This window comes from Theobroma cacao, chromosome 2 (genome assembly GCF_000208745.1).
Source record: "Theobroma cacao cultivar B97-61/B2 chromosome 2, Criollo_cocoa_genome_V2, whole genome shotgun sequence".
Classification (NCBI taxonomy): Eukaryota; Viridiplantae; Streptophyta; class Magnoliopsida; order Malvales; family Malvaceae; genus Theobroma; species Theobroma cacao.
This window is the reverse complement of record NC_030851.1, coordinates 2,455,691-2,469,471: the sequence shown is the minus strand read 5'-3', so window position 1 is coordinate 2,469,471 and position 13,781 is coordinate 2,455,691. Positions and strand designations below refer to the sequence as shown.

Genomic DNA, 13,781 nt, shown 5'->3' with positions numbered 1-13,781 from the left:
GGTTAAGGATATGATGTAACCCTTACCACCCAATTCAATGCACTGATTGTTATTTATGCTACCCTCTGTTGACATTTTAACCTTCTTTTTCTCTTCTTGAGATGTTCATTTTTGTGTAAGAAGAATTTGTAGATTGTAACCCTTTTGTTTTTTTCTGCAGAGGGGGTGTCTTCTGCCATTACTGGGTATGTATCGAAGATGCTTCTGATAATACAGCTTTGACGGAACTGCCTGAGCCTTTTATAGCGTTTGCTTGCAAGAGATCATTGCTTTGCTTTAGTGTGCGGCAAAAAATTAAATGCTGGTAGCAGCAGAATCGGCTTTTTGGCTCTTTGGGAATGATAAAACATAGCTGCCAAAACAACAAACATAGCGTCTCTGCTACATGATTAAGAGCTTATCAGTGTCGTCAGAAACCAATCATCAAGCATGCCATAACCCTACGCGTATTCTCTAAACACTGATTAAATTTAATTAGAGTTCAAAAAATGAATTGTTTGAGGTAAAATATATGCTAATACCGACTAGAATCGTGTTCCAGTTTTCCTACCAAAAAGAAAAAGTTGCAAAGTCCTATATTCTACCGGATATGGGATCATATTACAGTATTGCACGAAATATTCATGTTTTCTGGCATGATGTTGAGACACGTGGTCTTGATAATAGGATACTATAGTATGGTTACTACATGTACATCACTTCCCATTGTGGCCGTGCCCCTCTGGCCTTTTTGTCTGTCTTAATCTATATCCATTAATCTCATTACTTTCTTCCATTATTTTATGAATAAAGATTCTTATTTGATTTTAACAAGAGCCAAAATTCTTTTGGTGGGGAGTTTATAAATAGGGGGGCCTGTTTCATTCTACTTTGTCCCAAGTGAAGCAAAGGAGCGTGCTTGCCCCACACATCTCTCATTCTGTCTCTTTGAGCCCACTTTTGTATAAGAGTAAGCAAACACAAGAGAGCTTGGCAAGAATCTGTGGAGAATGGATATGGAAGGGAATGTTGTGAAATCAAGATTCAAGAGGGTATGTGTGTTTTGTGGAAGCAGTACTGGGAAGAGGAAATGTTATAGAGATGCTGCTGTTGAATTAGCCCAAGAACTGGTATCCTCAAACATCACTTACATAAACTCTCTAAAGCCTAGCTCTTTTTTCCATTTAAGGTCTTTTTTTATGTTTTTTAAAGGGGTTTTTGTGTTGTTTTTGAAAGGTGGCAAGGAGATTGGACCTTGTTTATGGAGGAGGGAGTATTGGGTTGATGGGTTTGGTTTCACAAGCTGTTCACCGTGCTGGAAGGAATGTTCTTGGGTACAGTCATGAGTCATCATCATAGCTATCAGTTTCTTGGTTCTTGGTAAATGTGTGCTCATTTTTCTGGGTTTTATGTGTACCCTTTATTGACCATCAAATTTTGTTCTATATCTGTTAACAGGATCATTCCTAGAACTCTGATGAGCAAAGAGGTACAAATTAAATTCTTTTGTTTTTACGAGTCTCTTGGTTTTAAAATTTCTAGTCTTCTTATTTCTGTATATTAGATTTTAGTCTCTAGCTTTCAATGATGTTTTGGGAATGTCTGCTGGATATGGAGCCACAGATAACTGGTGAAACGGTTGGGGAAGTAAGGCCAGTAGCCGACATGCACCAAAGGAAGGCAGAAATGGCCCGCCACTCTGATTGTTTTATTGCCCTACCAGGTCCCATCTCTCTCATAAATATAATATGCAATCTACACTTTGCCCTTTCTGTTCCTCAATATATCCGTAGAGTGCTAATTTTGCTCTCTCGTTGGTTTCAGGTGGGTATGGAACTTTGGAGGAGTTATTGGAAGTGATAACTTGGGCTCAGCTGGGAATCCATGACAAGCCTGTAAGCAATATTTGCATAATGCTTTTGTATCCAACATCGAGAAACAAAAGCAGTTTTCTGGGTCCTGTTTGGAGACCTAACTTATGTTTCCAAAAATGTGCCAGGTGGGTTTGCTAAATGTTGATGGCTATTATAACTATCTACTGACTTTCATCGACAAAGCCGTAGATGATGGCTTTATCAAACCTTCCCAACGCCACATCATTGTCTCTGCACCAAATGCCAAAGAACTGGTCCAGAAGCTTGAGGTGGGTTTATTGCCTATAACTGGAAATTGCATCATTTTTGTTATAAAACGTTTGTTTACCCTCTAACAAAATGAGGCTCGTATATGGAATAGACAATCTGATGGTTTGGAAAAGGAATCTTTCGCAGATCACTATCTTGATGTCTTATTTTCTAGTGGCTTGTTTGCTTGTTAATGATAGCACTGTTTTGTTTTGATTAGGAGTACGTGCCTGTGCATGATGGAGTCATAGCCAAGGCAAGTTGGGAGGTTGAGCAGCAGCAACAAACCCTGCAACAGGTGGGGTTCAATGCTACTACTTTGCAGACTGAGATCGCTCTATAAAGGAGAGACGAAAATGGAATAAGATAGGAAAAAGTAGGGAAAAAGTTGTTTTAGGCTCTTAGCTTTTTATTTTGATTTTTGGGTCATATACCAACCATTCCATAATGGTCTGGTAAAGGTTTGAATGACAAGAAGATAAAGAGAAGACAATGACAAAAGTGGGTCTTTTTTGGTATTAAGAGATCGGAGCTAAAAGCTCATTTACTTGGGCATTCAAGCTTAGTATTTTGGTATCTTGAACTATGTACAAAAATTATAGAATGAACAAGAAGCAAAATCCAAAAAGTAGCAGCTTTATTATGTATGTCAAATTGTCAATGGACTATAGCATGCATTACTTTGCTGATAGTTTTACAACTTGTTCTCTTTTTGTTCTGCCAGTTTTTTAAGGTACTGTTATGGTGAGTGATGATTTATGCATTTGCATCATTTGACGACCTTAAAAAGTTGAAGTTGGGGTTGTGGGGCTTGGCTTTTGATAGAGCCCCTCCAACTGGGGAACCTGTGTTCTTCTTTTTTACTACTAACTTTTTGTTTAGTTGGGTTGGGAACTAGGGATCCAGGCTAGGCTATGATGACTTCATTTTTGAAAAAAAAAAAAAAAACTTGGGATCCAGGCTAGGTGTGATCAGAGAGTAGTACATTACTGCTACAGTCTCCAGCTCATTTGCAGGGACAGTGATTTTTGAACTGTAGGTGGACACTGGGGCTGTTTTGTTTTCTACTACCTGTGGTGAGAGGAGAGATGATAGACAATGATGGCTTGGAAAATAAAATTAAGAAAAGGAGTGAGTAATTATGATGACATACCAAGCCACAGAGCTAGCTTTTGCTGTTGCCCAAAAATTAGGAAAACCCAACTTCTTCCAGTGGTATATATGTCAAATTTACTTGCCTTTTGCATTGTCTTATCTGCCACATACATTTTCAAATGTGTTTGCTGTACAATAAGTTGAAATTTTGACAAATGTTTGGGGATGAGAGGAGTTCCCTGGCCTTTGCCTTGGATGGGACTTTGCTAGAACGTAAATGGAAAGTTTCATGTTTTCTGCTGATGTGATAGTTTCTATACATTTCTACCATGTAATAGTTGCACTTTGCATTTCAATGAATAGTCTTGTATCAAATACACATGTTCTTTCCCATGGTTATTGATGCATAGTCTCAAAATGAATAGTGCATTTTCTAGTGGGGAAGGGCCCTTTTTCATATAGTCAATGCATAGCATATTTCTCAGATATATTATTTGTAATCTTATTGGGGGTTGCTTTATCTTTCTTTCTTTTCATGTCAGCTCATTTTTTTTTTCTTTTGGAGCCTTGGGGGAATTGTACCATACAAACTTTCTTTCTCTTTCTTTCTAGTGATTTTGCCATTTCAGGAGAAAATTTAGGTCATAGAGCGTAGACCCTTTGGGGTCTGGTGGCATTAATTTATTGTTTTATTGTAGTAATTAACTAGATCATCCATGTTGCCTGTCGCCATTTGTAAAGCTGTTCAAGAAGGAAACAACGTCATTGGTAATCAAAAGTTAATTAATCATTGGAGTTTTCGCAGCCCTAAAAGCTTTATAATGGACTCTCGGCCTGATACGCAACCTTGTTTCCTGCATTATCTGACACAGCTGCCAAGCTTTTAGATAAACTCATAATCTGAGCCTAACATCAACCTAACTTTGTTTTCCTATCGTCGCTGCCGTTGGCTTTTCTTCTCTTTACTTTAATAATCATATTTACCCCTTTTCCCGTAAGAAATATAAAGCGCTTGGCTAGTATTTATTTGGGTTTAATAAGGTTATAATATTTTATTTGGGTTTAATGAGGTTATAATTCAAATAATGTGATAGCAGGGAGTGTCCTTTGGGGGGGACACAAGGCCTAGTTTTCCAATGAGAGGAGCGGTATAACATCCTCTGTCAGCCTGGTCCATGCAGACGATAGTAGAAGAAAGCTCCAAGCAATGGAGCATTGGTTCCCCAGAAGCAGCATGTTCTATCATAAGGTTCAGGGTAATGGGGCAACGTGACAACAGTTGGGGGACCGGTTTAGTTGTTGCAGTTTTTGTGTGCCCTTTTTTCCTTTGTGCTGCTCCTGCTCTGGTCCTCCCCTTCGGCAAAGGCAAAAAGCCAATGATGATACCAGAACAGAAGGAGTGCCGCCCTTAAAAAGCTCTGTCTGAAGGAGACACTGTGATAGCTGTTGTTCATCATCAACTTGAAGGCCGCGGTGGTTACTCCCAACTGAGATGTGGGGACCATACATGCTTCCCATTTCCACGAAAATAGAAGAAACAAAACAAAACCCAGTATTTGTAATTCCCGAAATAAGGAAAATTTGTTGTTTATGGCTTAATTCTCATTAGCAAGAGTGATTCTGAAGAAGTTAAAACTTGGGGTGCATGAAGTTATGATTGTGAAAGACGGAAAACAATGGAATGCCTGTCATGATTAAGTCCTGTACAAATCTTATCTGCAACAAGATCAAAGTCCTATTCTTGTCAAAAACCAAACCCAAGTCCCACTTGAAAGCTAGATGGTCAAGGTGGGGGATGTGCTGCCTCCTAAACAGTAAGACCCTAACCACCCGGAATACAGCTGATGCTCAAATAGTTGGGGAGCACATAAACCTATGTCACAATTGAATGAAGAATGTAGCTGATGCTGATGTGAAGGACACACAACCCCTTTCTGCTAAACAGAATGCCTATGCTAGGATTCTAGTTCTACTAGTCCGGTAGTCTCCTACCAAACCCACCACCCATACCTAGACAACTTCCATTATCCTCTTACCTTGTGTCCCCTCCAATTCTTTCCAGCCTACACCTGATCGTTTAATACAACTGTTCAGTTTGGTTCGATTCAAACTCTCTACTGCTTTGTTTCGTCAGTAAACAATGTTGTCAACAATCAAACTCCCCACTCCCCAGCTGCGTCCTTTTCAGATTTACCTGCCTGCTTTGGGTCTTGATTGGATCAGTTCAATATTTCAAAGCCATGTTTCCCTTTGTTTTTCTCTGTTTTATGGGGCTCCAAAGTGGGTCAATGGCATTGCCTTCTGCCTGTTGTTTTGGGCTTTAGATTTTTCTTTTATAGTACAACTAAAACTTCCTGGGCCTCAAATTTTTTAACATTGTTTACATTTCACAAAAATTGGGCCAAGAGCCCACTTCCTCAACAAAACCTCATGATGGATTTTTTTTATGGAGTTTATATTTGATATACGATCGATATATAATATTTATATACTATTACTTAATCATTTTACTTCATAAATATAAATTTATGAATTTATTGAATTTTTATTTAACGGTGTATTTTTTATATAATTATATGAAACTGTCAATTACAAATTCATCTTTTTAGATCCTTTCAAATACATAAAAATATTAAAATTTAACTAATTTATATATATATAACGTGTGCCTTTAATTTCATCCTCACAATTTATAAAACAAGTTAAATCCAATTCCACTCTTTCATTTCCAAACATATTTTCATAAAGAAAAAATCAGATTATATTTTACCTTTTGTTTTAAATATCTATAATAAGACAAAATAAAAAATAAAAAAGATTTGAATCTTGATGTATTCACTCTTTGTCTCTTGATACTCATTCAAAGGGACAAGCGGGCATTAAGACGAAATTGACAAAAGATAATTTCTCTCATCTTACGTAAGAATTTTGAATAGTACGATGAAAGATTATATTGTCTTATCTCATCAACTTTACTTAATCCATTTAAGATTAGAATTTAAATTTTTTCATATAAAATTTCAAATTTTAATCAACAAGTGATGTTAAAACATAGACTATAGTCGCTTTTCAAAAAAAAAAAAAAGACAATAGTCTCCGTATTTAATGTAATACATAGAGATGTTTGAACAGAACATAAAGACTAATAACTAAAGCTTTGTAGAAAGAATATGGTCTTCTCTATTTCATCAATTCTTGTGTTTCCAGCAAGTCTTTATTCAAAGTCCCTGGAAGTGCCTAGGAAGACCATCCACCCAAAGTTAAGGACTCAGCAGCATATTCATTGCATTGTAAGTTCCCAGTCTAATTTCTTGTCAGTACCAAAACTTTCCAGGTCTAAGGCCACCACAAAACTTATGGCAAAGACAGTTTAATTAACAAATAATTGTGTGGAATTTAAGTTGTTCCAATGCTTGACATGGCCATGTGAAATTGCTGTTATGAACTTGAGCATTGCAAACTGGCAATTAAAATGATTGTGGAACCTAATTTCCGCCAGAATTTTAGCCTTCATTGCACATCATTCGAATTGGCAGAGGCATTCAATCTCAATCTTGAGGGGGCCCATGATTGATGCCTGCCTCAATTTAAGAGAAGAAAAGTCTTTTTTTAGTTTAGAATTTCTTCTAGACTCACCCCTTTTTTTTGTTTGTTTCTCTTCCAAATTGGAGAGGTTTGTACAGAAATGATACTAATTAAAACAATTTTTAACATGATCTTCGGAATCTATTCTCCAAATTTATTGATTTGGGTTCAAACTTATATTACAATCCTTTTGACGAAAACAATTACATAATGTTTTAAAAAGCCACGATATTGAAAGAAACTTTTGAATTATTAAAAAAATTAAGTAAATTTATAATTTTTTTTATTGTGTTTGTGTAAATTCATGTACTTTTATTTTAAATTAAACAATTTTTATGATTAATGATTAATTTAATTAAAATATTATTTATCATTCTATATCACGTGACGTTGATGTAGAAGATAAAAAATATTATATTAATATGTCATATCATCATTTATTATGACATATCAATGTCATGTGGCATAAAATAACAAGTGACATTTTGACTAAGTCAACTATTAGCTATAAAAATATTTATTTGATTAAAAATAAAAATATAAAGACTTATTTAACTTAAAATAAAAATATAAAGACTTGATTAAATGCAATAAAAGAATAATAATTTATTTATATATTTTTAAATAGTTTAAAAGTTTTTTTTAAATATTATGATTTTTAAAAAGTTTTTGAACTATTCCTTAAAATTCAAATAAACTTTTATTTATATATTGCATTCAATCAAACTTTTATATTTTTATTTTAATTCAAATAAATATTTATGACTAACTATTAATTAATTATCATTAATCAAATGTCACTTGTCATTTTTGTACTCACGTAGTGTCGACGTGATATTGAAGTAGAGAATAAAAAATATCACATAGTCATATTATCATACCACATCGTCGTCTATCATAATATGTTAGCATATCATGTCAAAATCAGGTAATATAAAAAAGACATATAGCGTTTTGATTAACGATAATTAATCAATCGTTAGTTTTAAAAACCTGTTTGATCCAAAATAAAAATTTTAAAATATGATTAAAAATATAAAATAAAAAAAATTTAAATTAATGCATAAACCTTTTTAGATATTATGCCATAAACCAATCATTTATTGCAAACATATTCATTTTTGCACTGAATAATTACTTGCCCACCATGATCAGAATACCAACAAAGAAATTAAATTTTCATATCAAATTAAGTTTTCTTTATCTGCTCTAATTATTACCCTCCTTTCGTTTTAACTACCCTGCACCTTACACGTGAAGCTCACATTTTAAAAGCAAAAAGCAAGAAAGAGCTTATGAAATGAAACTGATTATAATAAAATTTTGAGGTTAAAATAAAGCAAAAACAAATGATTGAACGTTAAACTGAAATCGCAGTAGCTCTCCAAGAAAAGGGAAACCGTGTTTCTCCGTAGCAATCAGTGAACTTATTCTTAGGAAAAGTATTCAATTGCCAAAACTAAAGAAACTTCAAGGAAATTGCAACGAAAGCTACCTTTGTCCTCTTGCAACGCTCCTGTCTCATTAAACAAAACCACCATCCATTCCTTAAAATGAAAATCAAAATTTACGTATAATTTTTTAGGATTTCAAATTTTTTTCATATGATATTTTATGATTTAAATTTTTTTAATTTATATTTTATGAATAATTTCTGTTCTCACAGAAATTAAAAATTGTTAATTTTACGTAATAAATTTACATTCAATTCAAAGTTAACATTAAATATGAATAAAAGATTAACTTCGAATCAAGAGTATTTTGATAATTTTATTAGATAAAATTAACTGCTTAATTTACGTGAAAACAGAAATTATTCACAGAGTGTTAATTGAAAAAACAAAATATTCACACGATATTAATTGAGAAAGAAAAAATCCACAAGAGGCCAAAATTTCTAATGAAATTAAACACTTGCTATAAGTAGAAGAAGAGGCCTTTGCGTATCAATGTTCTCGTAAATACTTAATGTATAATGATATCAAAGTTTACCCAATAAGGGAAAAAGACTTGTTCGGGTCTTGAGCGGAGACTTCCAAGTCAAAGCACCCATAGAAGCCACGAAATTCTTTTTGCTCTTTAAAACTATAACAATTTATAATGAGGTCGATAGACTAGAAGAAAGAAAGCAGAATGGGACCAAAATATGCTAAAAACGCGTAATTTGCCTTTGAATTGACAACTTGTAGAAAAAAAAATTTGAAGTCTTTTTTATTTAATATTTTATTAATGTTATGGATACTTAGGTTTACTATTATTATAAAGAGAAAATTGACCCACCACTACTGACCATGCTTTTGCATTTCATGAGGAATTATTTTATTGATGAATGGTTGGTGTGATTTGCCTTCGTAGATGTTGGTTTGTTTATTCCAACGATCCTCTTTAAGGATTAATTCCCTGCTGGGTGGAGTCATCAAGTCAACAGTCAAGTAATCGTTTTGAGGTGTAAGGAAAGTGGTACTAGTTCCATGGATCATGCTAAACATGTTTATCTGGCTCTGTATCACTGATCCAAAGATATTACGGCTAACGCGGTTTTTCACTCCTGTGTTCATTTGTAAAGTTCATACTGTAATGTGATCGACATGATATTGGATTAAAAGAAATTTGAATTGTGGAAAGAATTTGAATCCGTTTAATTTATAATTAAATAGTTGTAAAACTTTGGGTTTATAGTTTGATTTCGTCTGTAACCCAATTATGCTTTTTGCCTTCTTTTTCACGTCAGAAGAATAAGCTATGACAGGGAGTTTCATACTCTGTATGTGCTGTACTGCATGGTAGTGACCATGCAAGGGTAATATTTGTGTACTAATTCTGAGTAATGAAATCACTTCAATTGTTTTTTATTTAAATTATAAAATTCCATCAATCGCTGACAACTTTATTTTTGATCCAAGTTCCATGCGTAGTAATACAGTGTGTGTGTTTGCTGTAGGGTTAGTTCTTGCCTTGGTTGGTTTAGATGGGTCTAAATTTCAAGACTTTTAAGCACGGTGCAATGCTCCATTCATGCTTGCAGCAGCTTTAGATTTCTCTTGAAAAAGAAATCGTAGCTTTCGATTGCAATTTACTACTGCCGAAATAGTAGCAGCAGAGAGGATTTTAGTTATTATGACCAATTCAAATTAAGCTAATGACAAGGTTGAAGAGACTAAAAGACCAGCTGACTACTGATATGTATTTTGAAACTTGAATCTGCAATCCTAGTTCATTTGTTCAAAGATCAAATTGAGTGGCAGAATTTACTTGGAAAATAAAACCCCTCTGTGCCTGGAATTTCCAAGTAAAAGTGGACAAATAAAAGAAAAAGCGGGTCAAGCAAGAACTCAGAAATCAGTCGTTGTCCACCTCACAGGTTAGTCACCGGTGACTTTATTGTGTTTAAGCGTGTGGGTTCCACCATTTGGGAATAGACCTCTGTCCCCTCTCTGCAGATACTTCTAATTTTTCAAGACTTTTCTGCTGCCTTACAATGTTTGATGACTTGGTCATTTCCCACTATTTATCAGCAATGTGTTATCTACCATCCCTATAAATATCTAACAAGACTCCGTCTTTGCATGCAGCAACATTTTTCGTTTTGCATTTTCTATCTTATTCACCTACAACATATCCTAAACCAAGCTGAGAACCTGAAAACTAACTACAGCAGTATAATTTCACTAACCACTATGAGCAGCTGTCAATCCAATATAGATGATCCCAACCCAGAGATTGGACTTCCAGGCTTCCGGTTCCATCCAACGGAGGAAGAGCTCCTTGATTTTTACCTCAGAAACATGATTTATGGCAAGAAGTTGCGTTATGATGTAATTGGGTTTCTCAACATCTATCACCATGATCCCTGGGACTTGCCTGGTACATATATATACGCTTTAGTTTGTTTGTTTAAATGACATAGGCAAATACATATGACTGGTTATGCTTAAGATGTTTTTTGTTTATTAATGTTGTATAGGATTGTCAAAGATTGGAGAGAGGGAGTGGTACTTTTTTGTGCCTAGAGACAGGAAGCATGGCAGTGGAGGGAGGCCTAACAGGACTACTGAAAACGGATTCTGGAAAGCCACTGGTTCTGACCGGAAAATTGTGAGCTTATCAGATCCAAAGCGCATCATTGGCCTGAAAAAGACTCTTGTTTTCTATAAGGGGAGAGCTCCCCGAGGAAGCAAGACTGATTGGGTCATGAACGAGTACCGTCTACCAGATGGTCACCCCTTGCCTAAGGTACCTTTTTCATTTTCATATTTTAAGTTAATTGGCATTAGCAGCCTCTAATGTGGGGACTGGGGTTCATTCCCATGAAAGATTGAGTTCTCCTTCCAAGTTAATAGTATCATATGTTAGAAAATGGGGAACCTAGTGAAGAAATTATTGTTCTCTGCCATAAATGCTTTTGTAGCAACAGCATTTTCAAACTGCTAAACCCTCGAGTAATTAAAAATTAGAAAGACCTGACTTTTGACTTCAGTATTCTTTGTCTTCAAACCAAACTTTCTTAAACGAGTTTGAATGCAAATGATTTAGGTCAATTGCAAATAAAGATAATGTGAACACTTTTCTGTTATGACATATGAAGGGTCCCAACTTTTGTCATAAGATTTGAATAAAAGTTAATGTCATTCTCATTTATCTGACAAATGTACAGATACATTTTTCTGATGTTAATTTCTGTACGAATGCAGGACATAGTTCTGTGCAAGATATATAGGAAGGCAACTTCCTTGAAAGTCCTGGAGCAAAGGGCAGCACTGGAGGAAGAGTCGAAGGCAATGAACACATCCCCTTCATCTCCACTTTCATCCTTAGAGACCATCTCTTTCTGCAGCCCAAAAGAAGATGTGGTGCCATCAATTTCTGTACCTCAAGTGGTCTTGAAGAAAGAAATCGAAGAGGAAGAAGCCATGGTAGAAGAGAAAAGAGATGGAACAGCAAAGGAGAACGAAACTCCTTCAACATCTCTGCAATTCCCATTAGGCAAGGAAAAATTGCCAGAGCTCCAACTACCCAAAATGACCGACTGGAACCAGGATCAATTTTGGACTCAGCTAACTAGTCCCTGGTTTCAAAATCTGACACCGTATGCCAACATCTTGAATTTCTAGAGCCCAAATTACTATGCAAAGCTTAATTTAGACTCTGATGTTGTATATAAATATAAGCTAGAATTATCTAGTACCAAAGTATTTGTTTAAGTTCTTAATGTCATCCCTCTCACTGAAGCAGTGGTTACAGCTTCAGGCTTTGGAAGCCTTTGCTGTTTCTGTTAATGAAAAATTTTTCCATAAATTTTACATCTAATTTTTCTTGATATGGCCAATGGAAAATTGCAAATTTGATGGGAATCTTGAAAAATTAGTTCATGAGCAAGCCTTGGTAAAATTGGGCTTCTACACTCTTTCGTTTGTTTGAGTACAAAAAGCCCAAAGGGAAGAGAGATGAGAAGGAATCATGAGCCCAAGCGGTTCTCTGGGAAATGACAGGTATCTGCTGCTACTGCTGCGGTTTTGACATTGTCTTAAAATTTCAACATAATGTTCTACAATCAAAGAAAAAATGAAAATCAAAGGAAACCATCCATTTTATTATTCTTTGGGAAAGCAACATCAAGACTACATAAGCTTTCAAACATCTTCAGACAGCAATTTGAGAGAAGCATAGAACACAGTGTCATAGCAAATCCAACAAATTCGATCGGATCACTGTTCTGGTACATTTTAAATACGAAAGCCCTAAACATCTTTGTTTACCAAAGTCATTCGACACTAAATTAGCTACATTGAGTCCACCGAGAGTCCATTGTTATAAGACCTCTGGTTGTAGCAGTCGAGATTGTTACCATAGCCAACTCCAAGTGTGTCACAATACCTCTTATAGAACCCAATGCGGTCCTCTACCTTTGCATTCCAACCTTGACCACATTCAAGGCCGCCATTGATAATATTTGTGATCAAACCAAACCCTGGAACCCGGCCTGCCGCCTGGTCGCTACCGGAGGGTGACCACGCTCCAATGATCACATCGTGGCAAGAAGGCTTTGGTGATTGTGGAGTCATCCAGAACCAGAACGCTGACTTGAAAGAAATTGTAGGATCAGTTGCTAGCAGGTCTGGGTTGTTTAATAGGTCCACCCCAATGGCTCTTCCACACTGCCCATAGTTGTAGTTCCTGATATATCAAAAGTTAAGTAATTATTCCCATGTCAACAAAACAATTTTGCCTTACCATAAATACATTTCAAGAAAAGAAATTAGCAAACGGTGAAAGGCTTACCAAGTAAGTTGCATTGGACCCCGGCCAAAATATTGCTTACCAGGAGCGCAAGGGTAGTTTGGATCCCACTGGCAGTAATCAGCGGGGTTTAATTCCCTATTGTAGCAGTATCCCCACGTATATGGACCATCGGGTGCAGCCCATCCTGCTCCACCTACGGCATCACCAAATTAAATCTCCAAACGATGAAGTCATGTTCAAAACATGGTGAACTTTGTGATTAACTTTCGAAGTGGACTAACCAGTAGTTTCGTGGGAAGTTTGGGCCAAGAAAGCAGCAACTTCCCTCTTGCGAGTGGCATCATCACCGGTTGTAGCGAAGGCAGGGAAAGACTTCGCAGCAGCTATGAAAGCATCATAGGTATAGAAGCCACGAGCAGGACAACCACCATCATTTCTATGCAAAAGCATCTGATCAAACCTTTCTCTTGTTATCAGACTATCAAGTCCACCAGTATCACCTCCGCTTCCGCTGCACTGACTCTGGCAACCATTTTCCTTTTTGCAGTAGTCATCAGTGTTGCCACACCAACCAAATTGGCTACAACATAGGCCTCCAGGGCACAGGGCACCACCAGCTTGCCGTCCACACTGCTCAGCTGAGCCCAAGATTAAATAGGATAAGAACAAAGAAAAAACTGACAAGGCCCGAAAGCTCATTTTTTATGGATAATATCTGTGATTTTGTCAATGTGTGGGAGGCTAAGAGGATGGACATAC

General features: G+C 36.0%; 3 protein-coding genes across 3 annotated transcripts; 2 read left to right on the top strand and 1 right to left on the bottom strand.

Moving 5' to 3' along the window:
• Positions 856–2,749, top strand: LOC18607440 (cytokinin riboside 5'-monophosphate phosphoribohydrolase LOG5). The gene is made up of 7 exons (XM_007041609.2): positions 856–1,109; positions 1,216–1,313; positions 1,438–1,468; positions 1,603–1,702; positions 1,804–1,874; positions 1,979–2,122; positions 2,323–2,749. The coding sequence occupies exons 1-7, from the start codon at positions 990–992 to the stop codon at positions 2,443–2,445; spliced, it is 687 nt and encodes a 228-aa protein (XP_007041671.2). The 5' UTR covers positions 856–989; the 3' UTR covers positions 2,446–2,749.
• On the top strand, positions 10,331–12,099 carry LOC18607438 (NAC domain-containing protein 72). The gene is made up of 3 exons (XM_018114581.1): positions 10,331–10,646; positions 10,747–11,015; positions 11,474–12,099. Exons 1-3 carry the CDS (start codon positions 10,349–10,351, stop codon positions 11,891–11,893), a joined length of 987 nt encoding a protein of 328 aa, XP_017970070.1. The 5' UTR covers positions 10,331–10,348; the 3' UTR covers positions 11,894–12,099.
• On the bottom strand, positions 12,346–13,781 carry LOC18607437 (endochitinase 1). Its single transcript, XM_007041606.2, has 3 exons — positions 13,304–13,781; positions 13,062–13,215; positions 12,346–12,956 (listed from the first exon to the last, which is right to left on the bottom strand). The coding sequence occupies exons 1-3, from the start codon at positions 13,719–13,721 to the stop codon at positions 12,563–12,565; spliced, it is 966 nt and encodes a 321-aa protein (XP_007041668.1). The 5' UTR covers positions 13,722–13,781; the 3' UTR covers positions 12,346–12,562.